General features: G+C 38.8%; 2 protein-coding genes across 2 annotated transcripts; both read left to right on the top strand.

The window, feature by feature from the left end:
* Positions 1-10,113: 10,113 nt before the first annotated feature.
* On the top strand, positions 10,114-11,592 carry LOC311150189 (homeobox protein Hox-C6a-like; the record flags this gene model as incomplete). The annotated part of the gene is made up of 2 exons (XM_084187530.1): positions 10,114-10,789; positions 11,285-11,592. Exons 1-2 carry the CDS (start codon positions 10,375-10,377, stop codon positions 11,590-11,592), a joined length of 723 nt encoding a protein of 240 aa, XP_084043656.1. The 5' UTR covers positions 10,114-10,374.
* Positions 11,593-13,555: 1,963 nt separating this feature from the next.
* hoxc5a (homeobox C5a) lies at positions 13,556-15,242 on the top strand (the record flags this gene model as incomplete). Its single annotated transcript, XM_084187533.1, has 2 exons — positions 13,556-14,051; positions 15,025-15,242. The coding sequence occupies 2 exons, from the start codon at positions 13,556-13,558 to the stop codon at positions 15,240-15,242; spliced, it is 714 nt and encodes a 237-aa protein (XP_084043659.1).
* Between the last annotated feature and the right edge of the window lie 2,111 nt (positions 15,243-17,353).

Genomic DNA, 17,353 nt, shown 5'->3' with positions numbered 1-17,353 from the left:
GAGAGAGAATGATAATGGTTGAACAGATTTGAACAAAATAATTTATTCCAAAATTAAGGAGAAGCAGCAAAGAGAGAGAGAGAAAGAGCTAGCTATATTTTGTTGTGTTTTTATCTTTCTTAGTTTACCGTTCACTTACTTAGCTAATGTTAGCTAGCTGTCTAACCAACACTGCAACTCTTCCAAGTCAAGGTAAGCGTTCGGTTTTATTAATGTATTGCCATCAGGGCCCGCCGGTGTAACTGCTAAACTGTTTGCTGTACACTGTACTGCATGATTGTACACATGGATTGATTTGTGGGTTTACTAACGCCAGAGATGGGCAGTATTCCTGTTACATGTATATAAAATATTTATTTTAATTACTTCTGAGTATTTTGTATGTTGTATTACACTGGGCTAAACTACACTCCTATGTATTTTGTAACAAGATACTTTCGAAAGCTGTAATTTGTATTTTCAAAATACAAATTATTTATACCAGTTCACAGTTTTGTGGCCCCCTTTCACCCTACATTGGTCTCAAAAGTCTGATGGCACTATGGTGTGATAAGAGCTTCTATTAAATGAACTAAATGCAAATGTAAGTATATGTAAAAATGTACAGTTGCAAAGAGTATTACTCTAATGAACTCCGCCCCGAAACAAGGGCAACGACAATACCCAGTGTGCTTTGCAGTTGTTCATTTTCACATACATTTACATTTTGGTAATTTAGCAGACGCTAAGGTAGATAAACAACAACATATCACAGTCATAGCAAGTAAGAAGTTTCTGTAACCATTACTGAGAATGTTGTTGCTGTTCGCAGGCTATTTGCAAATGTATTTTTGTATTTTAAATACAATACATTGCAAAAGCATTTTATATTTTATTTTGATACTCTTTAGGGTATTTTGTAGTTCTATTTTGTAATTGTAATTTATGCCCATCCCTGACTAAAGCGTTAGTTCTAGTTTGTTGACTATAAAGTGAATACGGTATCAACGATGTAGGCTGTGTAGTGGTTAACGGTTATGGTATGAAGGTTTATGCGCCTGGTCACAGACAGCTAGTTTGTTGTGCACTGAAGTTCACAAGCGAAGGGAAAAGGTGAGAGGAGGAGAGGAGGAGAGCATACAACGAGCAAAGTGATGATGCTGTTGTGGCTGCTATGAAAGTGAACTGTGTGTGCAGGTGAACGGGATGTATTCATTCCGCCAATTCTGTTGCAAAACGTTTTTTAAACTGAATCACATGGAACTAACCAGGGTGGGACCTACCTGAGTTTGTCCAATAGAAACTCTTGTTTAATGATTACACTCCAGATTAGCTAGATGCAGGCAAGAGTATGCAAGGCAGTATTGAATGTGTCACTGTCTGTCACCTTGATTACTCAAATTTGTCTCTCGACCTGTGCACCTACGTTATAAACTTTCATTTATAGGCTAGGTTGCAGCAACCTCATGACAAATGTGAGTATCATGTAGTAGCCTAAACCTATCGATGTTACATTGAACTGGGTGAATGGAATAGGAATGACAGTCATCCAATATGCTGTAATAGAAATAAGGTTTGTAAAAATAATCGTCCTCCCTAACCTTTAACGGCACGAACCGCCACTGACACACACACATGCACACACACACACAGGGGTTAGTTTGGAGCCTGGGGTTGTGTCCCCTTGCTATTGTCACTTCCGTATTCCCTATTCTGCACATCCTATTGGCACACAGCTCTGTCTATGACTATTTCACCGCAGCCTTGGTACTGTCTGGAGAGGTATAGGAACCCCCCTCTCACCACAATGTGTTTAAGGCTTACTTTTCATAACATAAGTACTGTTATACGAGGTATTTGGGCATCTCCTGTGAACGAGCAACCTGGCTTTCTTGAACTATATGTTACATGTGGTATTTAGTTAGTCACTGTGAAGTCATAGCAGCTTTATATTGTGACTGGAACGCTTGGTATTGGAGCAGAATACAGACCATGAAATATGCCTTTCACAGTGATGTAAACAAACCGCTTACACACTACACAACAGTAAATATGCAATGTGAGTCATTGGTTCTATAAAATGATACAAGTCATGACTTGTTTGACATGGTTTGGAAACAATGAATTGCTCATTCCCATGAGCCATACATTCTAAATATTCGGCTCAGGTTTTTCGTTAGGGGTCAGAAACAGGCCAGATTACTCAAATTCTATGACAGCATTTTCCTGATTTTAACTGTGGAAGTCAACCACAACCTCGATGATGACTATTGAATCACAAAATATTACATTTTGTTTACCTTAATTAATCGCAAGTATATGCATCAGCTCAATAAATATTAGGTCTGAAACAGACAAGAAACAGCAGTCCAAAACACAAATAATGTTCTAAAAGTTATTCAGTCATTCAAAATGCATTTTAAACATTCTAAACCGATACTTTACGATTTCTTTGCTGTGTTGATATGTTTCTGTAAATCGAAATCAAGACTACTCTTTTTAAAGAAGATGTTTACAAAGGTGTTGCATTATTTTCTCAGATCGAATAACATTGTCGAATGAAACAGCTATTGAATAAACTTACATAAATGTGAATTTTGAATCTATTCTCTAAAATCAGTGTCAAATCTTCTGGATTGTCCATTCCAAAAGTAGCACAAAAATATAGGCCTATTGGTGTCTGAATTTGTCGTATCCTACTACCTAAATGGCTAGGCCTTAAGTGAAGTTATTTTAAAACTGTTCTTGCCTGCTTGTAGCCTATTGAAAATTCAAAAAGTTTCCGTGCAATGAACAACTATCCGAAAGCGTTGCCTGAACGTAAGGCTTTTGTGTATACTTTTAACAGAGGGTTGACATTCCCGTTTAGGTTTAGTGTACCTGTCAACTTTATTGGTGGTATAAACGGAGCTAGCCGTATCCGGAAACACGGTGTTTCTCTTTTTATAGTGTGCAATGTCGACTCATCCTGCTACAGGGTACACCCAGCCCAAACTGGTACACCCAGTCTGCATGGACAAGATGCAACTTGCCTCGTTGTATGTATATAATTTATTTATATCTTAATCATAGCTGTGGATTCAAAATATGATCTATCGTTATCATATCTCATAGAGAGACTAAATGATTGCCTACTTTATCTACGCTCGAAGACAGGATTAGATATATTTGGAATGACAAGAAGAGGACTATACGTTTGGGCATGAACTAGGCTATTATAACAGAAACATGGAACATTTCGTAGGGCGAAAACATTGAATCAAATATTTTTCGTTTTCAAAACGAATAGGCGTAGTAGACCTACAAAACAACATGTTTCTCTCCGATATCAAGGCGTATTCTTTTGAATTGCCCGAGGAATTTAATTTAAATGTCACGATGTCTAGGCTAGATATTCCCTCATCGCTCATCTTTATTCTGAACTTTTTAAAATGACAGTATCCTAAGAAGAGAGGTTTGGCGACACTTATTTTGCTGAAATATATTTAGCTCCGTCTGATTTGCAGTTGTGCAATTTACTGCAACGTTCTGTGTAACTTTTTCAGCGAAATGGCCAAAATGTTTAAATTCATCTTTAAAGCTTTACCAATCATATATTATGTATGTTGGTGGATGAAAAGGTTAAATAAAACTATTCGTGAGGGAAATCTCTAACATTTACCCTACATTAAGTATTCCTGAGAATATTAAAAACGATAGGCTATTGTTTTTTTACACTATAGCCTATAGGTCGTTGTCAAATAGCATGGTATCTTTCGATGTATAAGGACTATCGTTTCTCAACATTGCTGACAATAACTGAAGATTAACTGTATCTATAACACCACATGTTTTCTATACGTTTTTTTCAACCAAATTCTAATGGAAACGTCTGCATGAAATGTATGCTTCTGGAAGTCTGCATGGGGATATCCCGAGGGCGTTATAGTGTCGTCACAGTGTCGTTTCTCTAAATTAGGAGTATTGTAGGCCTGCTCATATCTTTGAAAACATAGAGGAATCGAATTAATTTAACCTGAGCATGCACCTTAATTCTAGTAGACGATATATTCTTATTATATTGAAGGTGATGATGATTGAGGGGCAAATGGACTCAAATGATCTCTACTCATCTAATGGGATGTGTGTGTGTGTATGTGTTATTAATTACCAACAGTCATATTGGTGGATCAATTGAGATATTGATAGATAAAGTAACATATTGGGGAATACTGTCATATCATTGCTTTAGTTTTGCGCTTTATAAAACTACAAATATTAAGACAATATTTAGGCCTAGAAAATTGTAGAGGAGAAGGAGAGAGAGACATACTAGGGTGTGCAACACATTCCTAGTTGTTTAGGGGAGAAATTTACAGCTCAGTAATAAAAGTTTACGACTCCATCCATTCTGTGATTGGTTGCAGCGAGCCACGTGGCACACCCGCTCGGTGAACATGAACTTTATGCCTTTGTCTATTCCTCGGACCTCAGGTTATATCAGCAGCTCTCTCAGCATTGGCATAGAAATTATATCGCCAATAGTGTATTTTCCTTCAGTATAGATTATACAATAGTTTATCTTTTTGATATGGAACGCGTTTCGTCTAGGCTACATCCCCTTCCCGATGTGCTCCTGCATGCCTCGCGGTCAGAAATGGCTTCACGACAGTCACCGCTTCTACCAGCCCCTGTCTACAGTATCCCCCAGAGGAAAAATAACCCAACGGTTGCAGAAAGAGAGATAGAGAAAGCAGCGGACAGTAAATGACGCTGTCTTACCAAATTGCTAAATTCCGCTTTTTGCTTTTCCATCCCATTGGCAGATTTGGGGATGTTTGCTACGCCCGGTGTAGCGGTGTAGAGGTCTATTCGTCTGCATCACCCCCTTACCTTTCGGATGGGCCCGCGAGCTTGCGTCACCGTCACTACAGACAACCGGGAGAACACAGACAACCGGGAGAACGCAGACGCGGGTAAGAAAGCCATTCCTTCCGTGATCCTTCCTCAATGGCTTGACTGTTTATGAACTGAACCGTATCTGTGAGAAGTGGGATTTGAGACGTTATGCCATACAGTATATATGGTATCATATATCCTAAGTGAGGACAAAGAAATTGAATATGAACACTATTGATTTTGTATAGTTTGGGTATTCGTGACCTGACCTGTAGGCTACTGTAACCTCCGTGATTTCTATAGGCCTATAGTAGGCTACCTCCAAACTTGAGATTGAATCATAAGTTATTATAGGGTGTGGTTTGTTTATCGAAGGTAGGTTGTCTTTAGTGGCTTAATAGTGTGAGATTATCCACTGGGGGACCGTGTTGGTTTGTGGTAAACACCTTTCATCTTTATTTTCCATTCCTCCATCTTATTTAGAGATTACATTGAACTGTGTTTTTGGCCCTCCCCATTAGTCTAAGTGACCTTTCGTCTATTAACTACTCTAATTGCTGACTGGATATGTAATTAGCTATAGACAACATTGGTTGCAAAGAAAGATGGGTGAGAGTATATGTATTTAAAAATCAATGTTAGATCTTGTAGTATTATACTATGTTACACGCACACACGCGCACGCGCGCACGCGCGCACACAGACACACAAACAAACACACTACCGTTGTTCACTACTACTAACAGTGCCCCCTTGTGCCCACCTCTTCCACGGCGGAGGTGAGAGGTTGTGTGTGGGGAGTGGTGGGGTTGGTAACCGTTGGTCGGTGGTTGGTAGTTATGCAGGCTATATACCACATTAGTGCGGATACAGTTTAATACATAGATGACATATGCGGATAGCAAAATGTCTGAACATGCCGCAGGCACGAAGCTTGGAACATCTTCTGAAATATTTCAACCTTCACGTGGGAACCATTTTGAATTGATATCTGTATTGATGTCTGTATTGTGAGATGACCTAAACCTGTTATTTTCTCATACAATAATGAAAACAGCTGTACACAACAAATATTAAACATTGAATTATTTATTGAAGGAACACCAGCAACAGCAAACATGCTCAAAATCATAATACTAATATAACAACAAATCATAATCCCAATAATCATCATGATCATATTCCACAACAACAATAATTTGCACACATAGGGCAGAATCCTTACTTCAGAAATCCATGCCTAACCAGCCTAGAAATCGTATTGCTAAAGTTTACTCACGAGCTTTGTTACGCTTTATACACGAGCTTTAACGCATGAACATCATCATTATTGGATTCGCCAATAGTGTATACTGTGGTCAATTGGACGTAGGCCTTTTCCTGTGCATATTTTGTTAAATAAGGGAAACACTTGTACATTAATTTGCACAAAATAAACATTGAATACATGTGTAGTGATGGCAAAGCTGTGAAAATGTGTGTGTGTCTGTCTGTAGGGGGGGGGGGGGGGGGGGGGGGGGGGGCTATAGCCTAAAGTAAAAACATTACTGGGCAAAAAGGCATATTAGATTTTTCCAAATCACTTCAGACATTGTATGAGGCTAATTGAAATGGGACAATGTCAATAGGCCTGTCGCAGGTGCGTTTGAGTCGTACTAGCACCTCTATGTGATTTTGCTGCAGGTCATTGTGCGGGAACCTTTTTGCCAATCGTTTCTTTTTGCACTTTGTCGTGTGGGCTACACCTTTTGCAGCTCGTCAGGCTATCCGAGAGAGAGAGAGAGAGAGAGAGAGAGAGAGAGAGAGAGAGAGAGAGAGAAAGAGAGAGAGAGAGAGAGAGAGAGAGAGAGAGAGAGAGGGAGAGGGAGAGGGAGAGAGGATTTACGGTGTGTGTTTTTTTGTCACCTTAAACAGCGTCGTCTCTTTTTAGCGTAGTGTATAACAGGCATGAAGCATAGCACCAAGACCTAATTTGTATAGTGGCCGGAATAGGTGAACGTCATCTTATAAAAATGTGTTCAGAGCCAGCATTGAGTATTAATTCCTCATGGTCAAGTAAGAGAAAGCTGATATGAAAGCATTGCTTCCGACCCACATGATCAACACATGTTCATCTCTGCTTCAAATTGTTAAACGTGGCAAACTGAACACTGTAGGCTAATGTAGCCTAGATTATTATGTGTTAGCCTATGTTGTTACAGCTTCAGATCTAAACAAATGATAATTCAACCCAGTGCAGTGAGAGGTTAGGCTACCATTATTAGGCCTAATTGGATTGCTCTGGAATTGCTACAACTGCTGATAATAATAATAATATATTATTTGGTCAAAAATATTATTATTGTTAGTAGTAGCAGTAGTAGTAGGCCTAGTTGTATTAGTAGTAGTAGTAGTAGTAGTGGTAGTAGTAGTAGTAGTAGTAGTAGTAGTATTCTAGTAAACTACACGCATAGGGGTAGTCATAAAGTGCAACAGTGCAGATGTTCGTCTTCAAAGAAATCAAAGAAATACGGGCTAAAGGGGCTCTTTCCTCTCTGCTTCAAAAGCTGAGATGAGCCACGTAATTTGTCTCGAGGGCTGCCAAAACACTTACGCCTATAGCTCTTTCTCCCGGCTCACATCACTATACCGCATACCAACAGCTCTTGTGAATTATGCAATGGAACTACCACAAACTCCATGATAACAAAAATCATCATAGTGGCTTTATAAACAACCATGACAAGGACGTCGAATAAGGGATAAAACTAAGATCGTGTAGCCTACAGAGGGGTATAAAACGTGAAATACCAAAGAGAGCAGTGCATTGCACAGTCCTATAGTCACTTTGGTTCACTCTCAGTCATCTCATCCGTCACAGTTGACAACACGTTGAAGTACGTGATGGTGATACGTTATGAATATTGCTGATTTCGGAAGCGCGCTCGGCTATATGGTTCTCATCAAGTGCTAGAAACTCAGACTTATTTTGGCTTAGTTGAGTGTCGGATGATAATCGTAATTCTAATTCTATTCGCAGAATAGGGATACAATTTATGTAGGCTAGTGAAATTCAATGTTGTGAGCATAAGGAAAGAAACTTCAATACATAGAACATTTCAAGCGAAGAATATATGCATGGGCCTTTAGACCTAATTTCTGAGAGTTATGTAATAATGTTTACAATTAAGCCTACAGGTTTTTAAGAAATATTCCTTCTTGGTTTTCCTATTTGTGTCATATTTATCAGTCTGCGGATGTCACATATGGACGCTAATCCAGTTGGAAACATTTATTGCACCACAGACTTCCTCGTCGTTCGTTCTTCCGTCCTAGCTTTTATTGCCTGTTTAGGAACCAAAACAGAAGCCCAGCAAAATATACTTTTTATGTGCAAGTTAAAGATTCGTTTTGTTGTAGTCTGTATAGGCCTATGCGTAGATATCCCCTTGTCAAATACATTTGTATAGCCTACATTTGTGGTTTCAATATGTTGAATTATAGAATTTTTTTCAATGCTATACGTTATTACTATAGATTATTGAGAGAAAAATTAAGATGTATCGGCAATCTTTTGCTAATATCGTTCTCTAAACTACGTGTTTTTATCGAATAGCTTGAAGGTTGTTTGAACAATCAAATTAATCAATCTGAATTGATTACATGCAGGTGTGTGCTGAAGCTGAAGATGGTGGAAAAAGGTTTGCAGTAGGCTATTGTTGACTGAGTTTTGCCACACATGGAGAACAAAAAGATTCAATGTGGAATATTCCTTTTTGCAATAACAGTTTTGTCGAGTTTGTACCTCATATCGAGTAGCCTACCTTATAGAAAGACCCATTTTTTCCAGGTTGCCATTCAATGATAAATGACTCTTGTCAATATTTTAGACAATTGGATATCTACCATTTCCAAAGCGGCCTCACGCACGAGCCCATGTCATAGGCCTACATACAACACAATTAGAGGTCTATAGCTAAAGCACTAGGCTATTTCAAAATATCCACCTCTATGTATGATGTACATCATGCCGTCGATACTAAAATCCCATAATTACCGTTCATCGATGTAATAATTTTGTGAAGCCAACGCACATAACTGATATATTACACAATTTGGCACTGATATTGAAGTATTAGGTGAGAGAGTATTGTGGTTAGGTAAATAAATACCTAACTCTACATTTCTAAGATGTGATTGTATCTCCTTACATCTCCATAATAGTACTTTGTGGATACATATCCTCTGACGTAGCCGGATCAATGCTCTACTCACGGTTGATTGCTGGCTTTTCAGGAAAAGTGTTGGAAACCGTTAACACTTAGGCTAGTAACTTCAAATACAATTAAACACTATTATCTTATTTTTACTCCTTGCGTTTATAATCCAATGCATTCGTTTCAGAGGCTCGAGATGTGTCGTTATGTAGGCTATACGTAGAGTTATTTGTTGGTGAGCTGAGAAACTTCACTTGGTTTTATTGCCCTTCACAGAAGAGACCCTAAACGCATTCTTATCACCCCCACCCTTCCCCCTAACAATCTGAATTACCCGTTAAGAGCCGAGGCACGATAATGACCTACAAGTCATGTAATGCTATTTCATACACGATGTAAAACATAGAAAGAATGTGAAAAATTCTTGCCCATGCAAAAACACAAGAACCAACAGAGCACGCGAGTTTTATGAGCGTGCTGCCAATACATAAACATCTGATTTGAATACAACCCACACTGAATATGTACATAGCGTTGACGACAAACAATACATTATCTTACATATTACATTGTACTTTTTAGTGGCATTCCCAATATGCAAATATGTGCGTGCGAACTACATCGTCCTTATGTGTAAATGTGTTATATATTTACACACACACGCACACACACAGACAGACAGACAGACATACACACACCTCACACACAACACACACCACACACACAAACACAGACAGACACACCATGCTACATAAGCAGGTAAAACAGATGTAGAGATATCAATTTACTTATCCCATTTATAAACTTACATAAAAACTCAAATGTCAATTCAGTTACACGATTATTCTGGTTCTGGACAGCAGTTTGATATTGCCGACATATACACGTCACTTATATATTTATATTGTCTTGTTTTCTTGCTCAGTAGGCTATGTCCCACTAACTTAATGCATGCATGCGTTTTCTGGATGCATTTTTAGAGCTATAGCTGGTTAGCTAAAAGCTACAGTTTCCTTGCTCTCAATTGGTGGAGAATGGTCAGCTGACATTGTCATATTGTCCCTCTCTAGAGCTAAGCGATCAGCTATAACACTCCGGTTTGTGCGTCTTACCGGAGATTGGAAATTAATAATATTGAAACCACAAGGACCCGTCTATTTATAGAAGCAGCGAAAGGGTAAAAGAAAGGTTTTGCAAAGGCGTGTGAGCAGCCAGCAACATATACATAATAAGAGAGAGGGAAAGGGGGAGCTACTGAGAGGGGAAAGTGGAGAAGAAAAGACTGATAAAGAAGTGCGGAGAGTTGAAGAAGAAGGGTTACATGCAAGGTATGAATTCGTATTTCGCAAACCCGTCGCTCTCCTGCCATTTATCCGGTGGTCAAGATGTTTTGCCAAGCGTGCCACTAAATTCCACCACTTATGACACAGTGAGACATTTTTCGTCGTATGGGGCTGCTGTGACCCAGAATCGGATATACGCAAATCCTTTCTATTCTCCCCAAGACAATGTTGTTTTTGGGCCGAGCCGGGCATCCTATGAGTATGGATCTAATGTGTTTCTTCAAGACAAGGATGGGGGTCTTGCCAGTTGCAGACAAACAACAAGCATGGGACTGAATGCACAAAACCACATTACTCAGGAGTACAGTTTGGATCAAGCCAGAGGTGGATCGCAGGAGCAGAAAGCTAACGTCCAGATATACCCGTGGATGCAGCGAATGAACTCTCACAGCGGTGAGTTTAACTACAACAAATAAATTAAGTTAATGAGCCAGTTTTACGATATGTCTTAGCAACAGAGCAACCTAGTTTTTATGGCCCCATAAAACATCATTGTATCGTCTCGCCCTGGAGAAAGGCCTATTTTCTGAGTGTGCATAACTATTCCAACAGTTTCCCCAAATAAATATTTTCAACGTTTACCCCAAATGTTTCGTTTAACCTGAATATTATATATTTAATTGAAACAATTTGCATAGGCTATGTATATTTTACAAACAGACATTGGACATGCAGATAGTTTGGAGAAGTTGTTTATTGTGCGTTTCTATCCTGAGCCGAGATAGGCTATATTGTACATTAATTGCTCCCATCACATTGTCAGTACCTTTGTAATGATGTCTAATCTAGATTATGGTAATGAAATCACCTGATGTCAGAACAATTTACATAATGGCTATATATAGAAATGTAATCCAAGACTGTGTTGTGTTTTTTTTCTCTTCACAGGAGTTGGGTATGGGTCAGACAGACGCAGAGGACGCCAGATATACTCCCGTTACCAAACACTGGAACTGGAGAAGGAATTCCATTTCAACCGCTATCTGACCAGACGTAGACGTATCGAAATAGCAAACGCTCTCTGTTTGACAGAACGTCAGATCAAAATTTGGTTCCAGAACCGTCGTATGAAATGGAAGAAAGAGAGCAATCTAACGTCGACGGTGACGGGAAGTGAATCGACAGGGGCCTCGGTGGAGAAGGAACGAGACGCCATGGAAGAGGAGAAAGATGAGGAAAAGAAAGAGAAAGAATGAAATACATTTCAAACTAAATCATGAAACTCCACTAAACTACCTAGCCATTCAAAGACCACAAACTCCCCTGCATGATATTATTCTGATATTTGTCCCTCTCTCACAAACTCGTAGCCTACGCGCGGGTAAAAACGTGCAATATTCTGCAATTCAGATCATTTTTGCCTGAAAAAGCATATAGTCAACTGATAGCGCTTTATATCTCGTGGCATAATGTCCTTTGTCATAGTCATGCTATTTGTGTTGTGAAATTAATTTATCCCCCAAATTTCCCCATTTTAAAATGTATCGTTTGGATCACTTCAGTGAATTCACATAGGTCAGTGTTGGGCATGGTTTACAAACACAATAGGGCATAAGCATTCCAAATGTGAAGAAAATGCTAAGGCATACTTGTTTCGTTTTTGTTCATGTACTTGAATCTTTACTTTCCCATGAATCCCATCGCAATATGCTTCCTGCAAATATCCTGAAAGCTCTCACGGGGTGAACTACACTACCTAAATTGTAGATATGCCTGTATATATTCTATGTATGCCCATATATACTCTGTGAGGGCTTTATGTGCAGTCTGCTGCTTACCATTGTTTAGCATAATAGCCGTTTATGGTTACCCAAGACTACCTAATAAAACGGGGAAATAATACACGAGAAATCAATCACTTTGTTTAAGGTTGTGAATTTATGTTTTGTCATAGTTGTGTATCATTGAATAAAATGTTTTCAAAACAGTTCCGTCCTTGTGTTATGTAACCTACAATAGGCTAAGTGGACATCTGAGTGACTTTACATCACATCAATATAATCCAGAGAAGACATACGTTTTTTTGCACAATTTGTGTGTTAGGTCTGTAATCTGATAAGGTATTTCATGTATCACATGTAGCCTACAAACCATTTAGTGAATGGCTCTTGCCATGTATGAATAGCCTGTTACTTGATATATTACTGTTTAAGAAAGAATCCGTATTGTTTTTAGTCATGTAGCCTATCCAATTTCCAAATGAAGTTGCAATGGAAACACATTTGGGTTACGAAAATAAACGTAACCATGAGCCAGCAAAATATGATATTGTGCTATAAAGCTGATAGCTAGTCCGACCTTTAGGCTATCGCCTTTGGTGACAGTTTATTCTGCGCAATAAATATTCATATAGGCAATTTGGGTACACGGACCTATATGACTCCCGGGATGACTATACAACCCAATTTAAACCAAATTAAGATAAACCAAAATAAAATAATGGCTCCTTGAATAGCACACAATTGTATTATTATTATTATTATTATTATTATTATTATTATTATTATTACTATTATAGCCTACTATAGAGCATTTGCCGTTTTTTAATGCTTAACAATCACGCTATTGCTCAATCAGTGTTGCTCTTCATAGAGCCTCTATGGGGCACCCCGCACCCACCTCACCAGAGGCTGGTATGCTATGTGATGCAGCAAGGCAAGGGCAGTATGGAGGGGGCATAGATGAGATGACCGCCCTGGCCTGCCCTATACCAGACACCAGATGACGCTCTTGTCTTAGAGTCTCGCCCTTTTCCTCACCAAGACCCCACCAAGGTCCCCAACAGCCCACAGCACAAAGTTTGCCGGACACGTTCCTCCTATTCATCAATATACCCCCGGGGTATCAAGCCAATGTATGACTGGCCAACATCAGCACGTGATCCTATTCAGATGCCCCATATTTGGGCAGTGCGCGTCGAATCAAGAAAAAAATACGATTCCCCCACCTATAAATCGTGCTTATTTTTTTGGGGGAAAGATACCCCTTGAACTTCCAAAGAGCTTCCTAGGAAAAGCAATAACCAATAAAAACAACAATACAAGAGCAAAATATCTAGCCCAGGCTACTCAGATAAAATATTTAGGCTATAGGCTATTGCAATTTTTACTTCATGAATCTCTTCTGCACCGTTTTTGTGTGTTTTGTTTTTCGTATAAGATGAGTTCCTACATAGCAAACTCAATTTTTAAGCAGCCAACGCACGAGGCATCCTCCTATAACGCCATGAATAGTTTAGGCAGTTATGGCTCTCTCTCTGACTTCGGTCAAGCCAATTATGCCTATAACGGAGGTCTTCATGATTTCAACGGAACATTCACCTCCTCTGATGCCACTGTAAACTCTCTAAAACGAGAAGAGATGAACACTAGCCTGCGAGGCAATACGGACACTCAATCTCCACCACTACCACAGTCATGCTCAGCCTTGAGCTCCCGGAACTCCGTGCAGAACTGCCTCAGTGAAGGTATACTGAGCAAAGGGACTGAAAGGCAAATGGAAGTGGTCGAAAACCACAGAACTACGACCGAAGAAAGCGCGATCAAAGTCGAAACTATGCAACCTGTAAAACATCAAAACCATTCGAAGAAGCACCAAGACAGTCAACAGCAACCGCAGATTTTTCCCTGGATGACAAAACTACACATGATCCACGGTAAACTTATTTGTCAAATGTATATAGCCTACTACTTCCCTCACTCACTCTCTCGCCTGCTATACTGCTTTTGTCACAGTTTTTCCTCTTGAGTTTTATAGGCCAAACGCAGGAAATAATAAAACTGGCGGTCATAAATTTTGACAAAGGCATCTATTGCTCGTAAACCTGTTCTGTTACTGTGAAGAGTTGATCTGCGGTTAGATTGATGGCTGCATAATTGGATAAGAGAAACAAAACATGTAAGGAAACCATGAACGAGTATTTTTACATTAATGTATTAGTGTGAGTTCTGTTGGGCTGAAAGTACTTTTCGTTTTCTAACAGGTTATTTTAGTGTAAGATTGGAGTATAGGCTAGGCTAGAAAACCAGTGCCCTGACCTCCGTGTGAACTTTTCACCCTGGAAAGCGCCAGATATAATAGCAGAAAGGCATTCATGTTGCCATGTCCAAAATCAACTAGTTGCCCATTAGGATTTATTGCTGGAATAGCCACTAAATATTAGCACTGCATTTGGTGCTGTGTTAAAGACTTAACTTATAGTTCTGCGAGTGTTCTTGTAACAAAGATCTGGATTTCCCTCACCTAGGGCAACTATTTATTTTGCCAAGAGGTATTTGAAATGAACAAGTGCCAGAATAAAGAAGTTGTTGCTTTCAATGAAAAATAATTAGAAGAAAATTGGTCTTCATCCCAGAGTTTTTATCAGTTGATTTCAATTCCAAATTCATTTAACTTGAATTTAAATCGTTTCACTTGTGGGGGGTTTAGTCACAAGGCCATTTTACCATTTGTTCATTATTTTAATCATTTTACATTCTATAACTCACAGGAGTCTTCATACTCAGGTCATCCAAACCGTTTGACCTCAGGCCATTTTTACGCATACACAATAAGATGTATATAATGTTCGACTGTGGATTTTTTCTTAAAATGTAGGCTAACCCATATTTCTTCTAATGCCACTTCAGAATCATCTGACGGTAAACGCTCTCGAACCAGTTACACCCGCTACCAGACTCTGGAGTTGGAGAAAGAGTTCCATTTCAACCGCTACCTCGCCCGTCGCAGGCGCATTGAGATCGCCAATACCCTCTGTCTGAACGAGAGGCAAATTAAAATTTGGTTCCAGAATCGACGTATGAAGTGGAAGAAGGATTCGAAACTGAAATCAAAGGATTCAATATAAACATGGAGTTGATGATTGATCTGGAGACGAACTGCAAAAAGAAGTTGGGCCTAGGCCTACCCTAAATAGAGAGAGAGAGACCATGATTTGAAACGTGAAGGCCTTGTTCAGAATCAGACCCTATTATGTGTTATGGACTGTTACATTATTTGCATATTCCGTGTTTGGCACATTATATGTGGACTTTTATTCTTTACTTAATGGTTGTACAACGTTTAAGGGGAAAAAAAAGAATAAAAATAAAGTAATGTGTTGTCTTAATGTAAAGATTGTGTAAGGACCTTTGGAAGAATTAGGGAGAGCTGTGGACTACAAGGCCACTCCCTCTTTCATGTTAAATTCATGAGTGGAATACATGCCAAATAAACATTCGATAGCCTATTCCCTTATCATTGAGATAATGATTATGATAATTTAAATGACTGATAGGCCTACTCAGTGGTACCACGATAACGAGGAGACGTTATCACGAAAATATGTTATTTTTCTAAGTTTTAAAAAATTCCTATTTGGGCGGAGTAATATTTATTTCTTTTTTTCGTATTACACATGAAGAGAAGAAAAAAACAGACAATGTAAACAGATAGTTTACTTGTTCAATAGCAATTAACGTGGCTACATGTATAGACCAAGAGGGTCAGGAATCTGAAATGGATTATGTCCAACCAAATATTTAAGAGTTTCGTGATGGTATTGAAGAACCCATACCAATAGGCCTAGGATTTCCATGCCCATACCCTTCAACTGAAGAACCATATATATGCGTTTTGCATTTTCAGATGCTTACTGATTTTGTATCTTATTGTTCACTGTAATGTCCAGAGTTGTCAACAGACATGGAAATGTATTGTACATGTTGTCTATTTATAGTCTGTATGTAATATCAAGACTTTGGATGATTCATATCCACTATACAACTAGAAATATACCCCTAACACTAACATTTTCCAAAACGGAGATATAAACAGTGTATTATGTGCCATACCTTTAGGTGCACAATACCTGTAAGACCTATTGTTAAATGAATTGTTTGTTAAAGCTGGTGATTCAATCAAAACGCTTACATGTGTTGAGAGAACTTTTGAATAAACTTCCCATACCATATACCAGCACAATTGTGTCGCTTTTTTATATCATTACATGTGTAGGCACTTCGTATTAAAAAAAAACAGATTCGAGCCCCCACACCGTCTATTTAAATAATTTACAATATCCCTGTCGGACAAACGCATGCGCATAAAAGTTTAAGGCCCCAATAAAACGTTATTACTATGTTTCCACCTTTCCACCACAGATAGGGAAATGGTTCCTGTTTTAACAGGATATAGTGGGTGGACACTTACATACGTTGATGTTTCCATGGCCTTATGGATCAAATGTAAAAGCTATGGTTATGAAATGTAGGATCTTAATTTGAGCCAGTTTGCTACAGCAGGAAAATAATCCTGCAGCAACAGGAAATGTGAATTATTATGTGGATTATAATTAATGGACATTTTTGTTCAAAGTGAAAAATAAAAAACGGTTGAATTAATGTCCTTATCTCGGGTGCTCTGAGTAGATATTTATTTGATCATGTGGGTCAATATTGTAACCTATATTGTAGTTGCAGGCTGTGTATTTAGACAAAACCATAAATTGAAACACAACTATGCATTGACCTGAATTTGACCCACTGCTGGCCTAGTGACACATAGGCCTATAATTTGAACAATAGCTTAATTAAATGTCTTAACCAAAACAATCAGGTTAACAGGGACAGCAATTGTTCAGATGCCATTTCCTATAGGAAATATCGTCTCATATGAAAAATGTATAATTTTCACTCACCTCGCAGACTGGTAGCCTAGTTTTACTGCTATGTCTATAAATGAAACAGAGCATGGACTGCTTTCTCAATGGCACTGTCGGGCCTAACCGTGCTACGTTGGCCTATGTAGGGCTATCGAATTCCCCTTTATAGTATCTCTTTCTTTTACTACTTTAAAGTTTGGAAGGTTATTTATGCCAATTGCCTCGAGCGGGGCCTGTGAATGGTGCACAGGGAGCACGTGGTGCCATTAAAGTGGGTTTTATGGCCTGGAAGAGCTGACAAACCCTCGATATATACA

This window comes from Coregonus lavaretus (assembly GCF_964263955.1).
Source record: "Coregonus lavaretus genome assembly, chromosome: 22".
Taxonomy (NCBI): Eukaryota; Metazoa; Chordata; class Actinopteri; order Salmoniformes; family Salmonidae; genus Coregonus; species Coregonus lavaretus.
The sequence above is the reverse complement of the archived record's forward strand: the minus strand, read 5'-3'. Positions and strand labels throughout refer to the sequence as shown.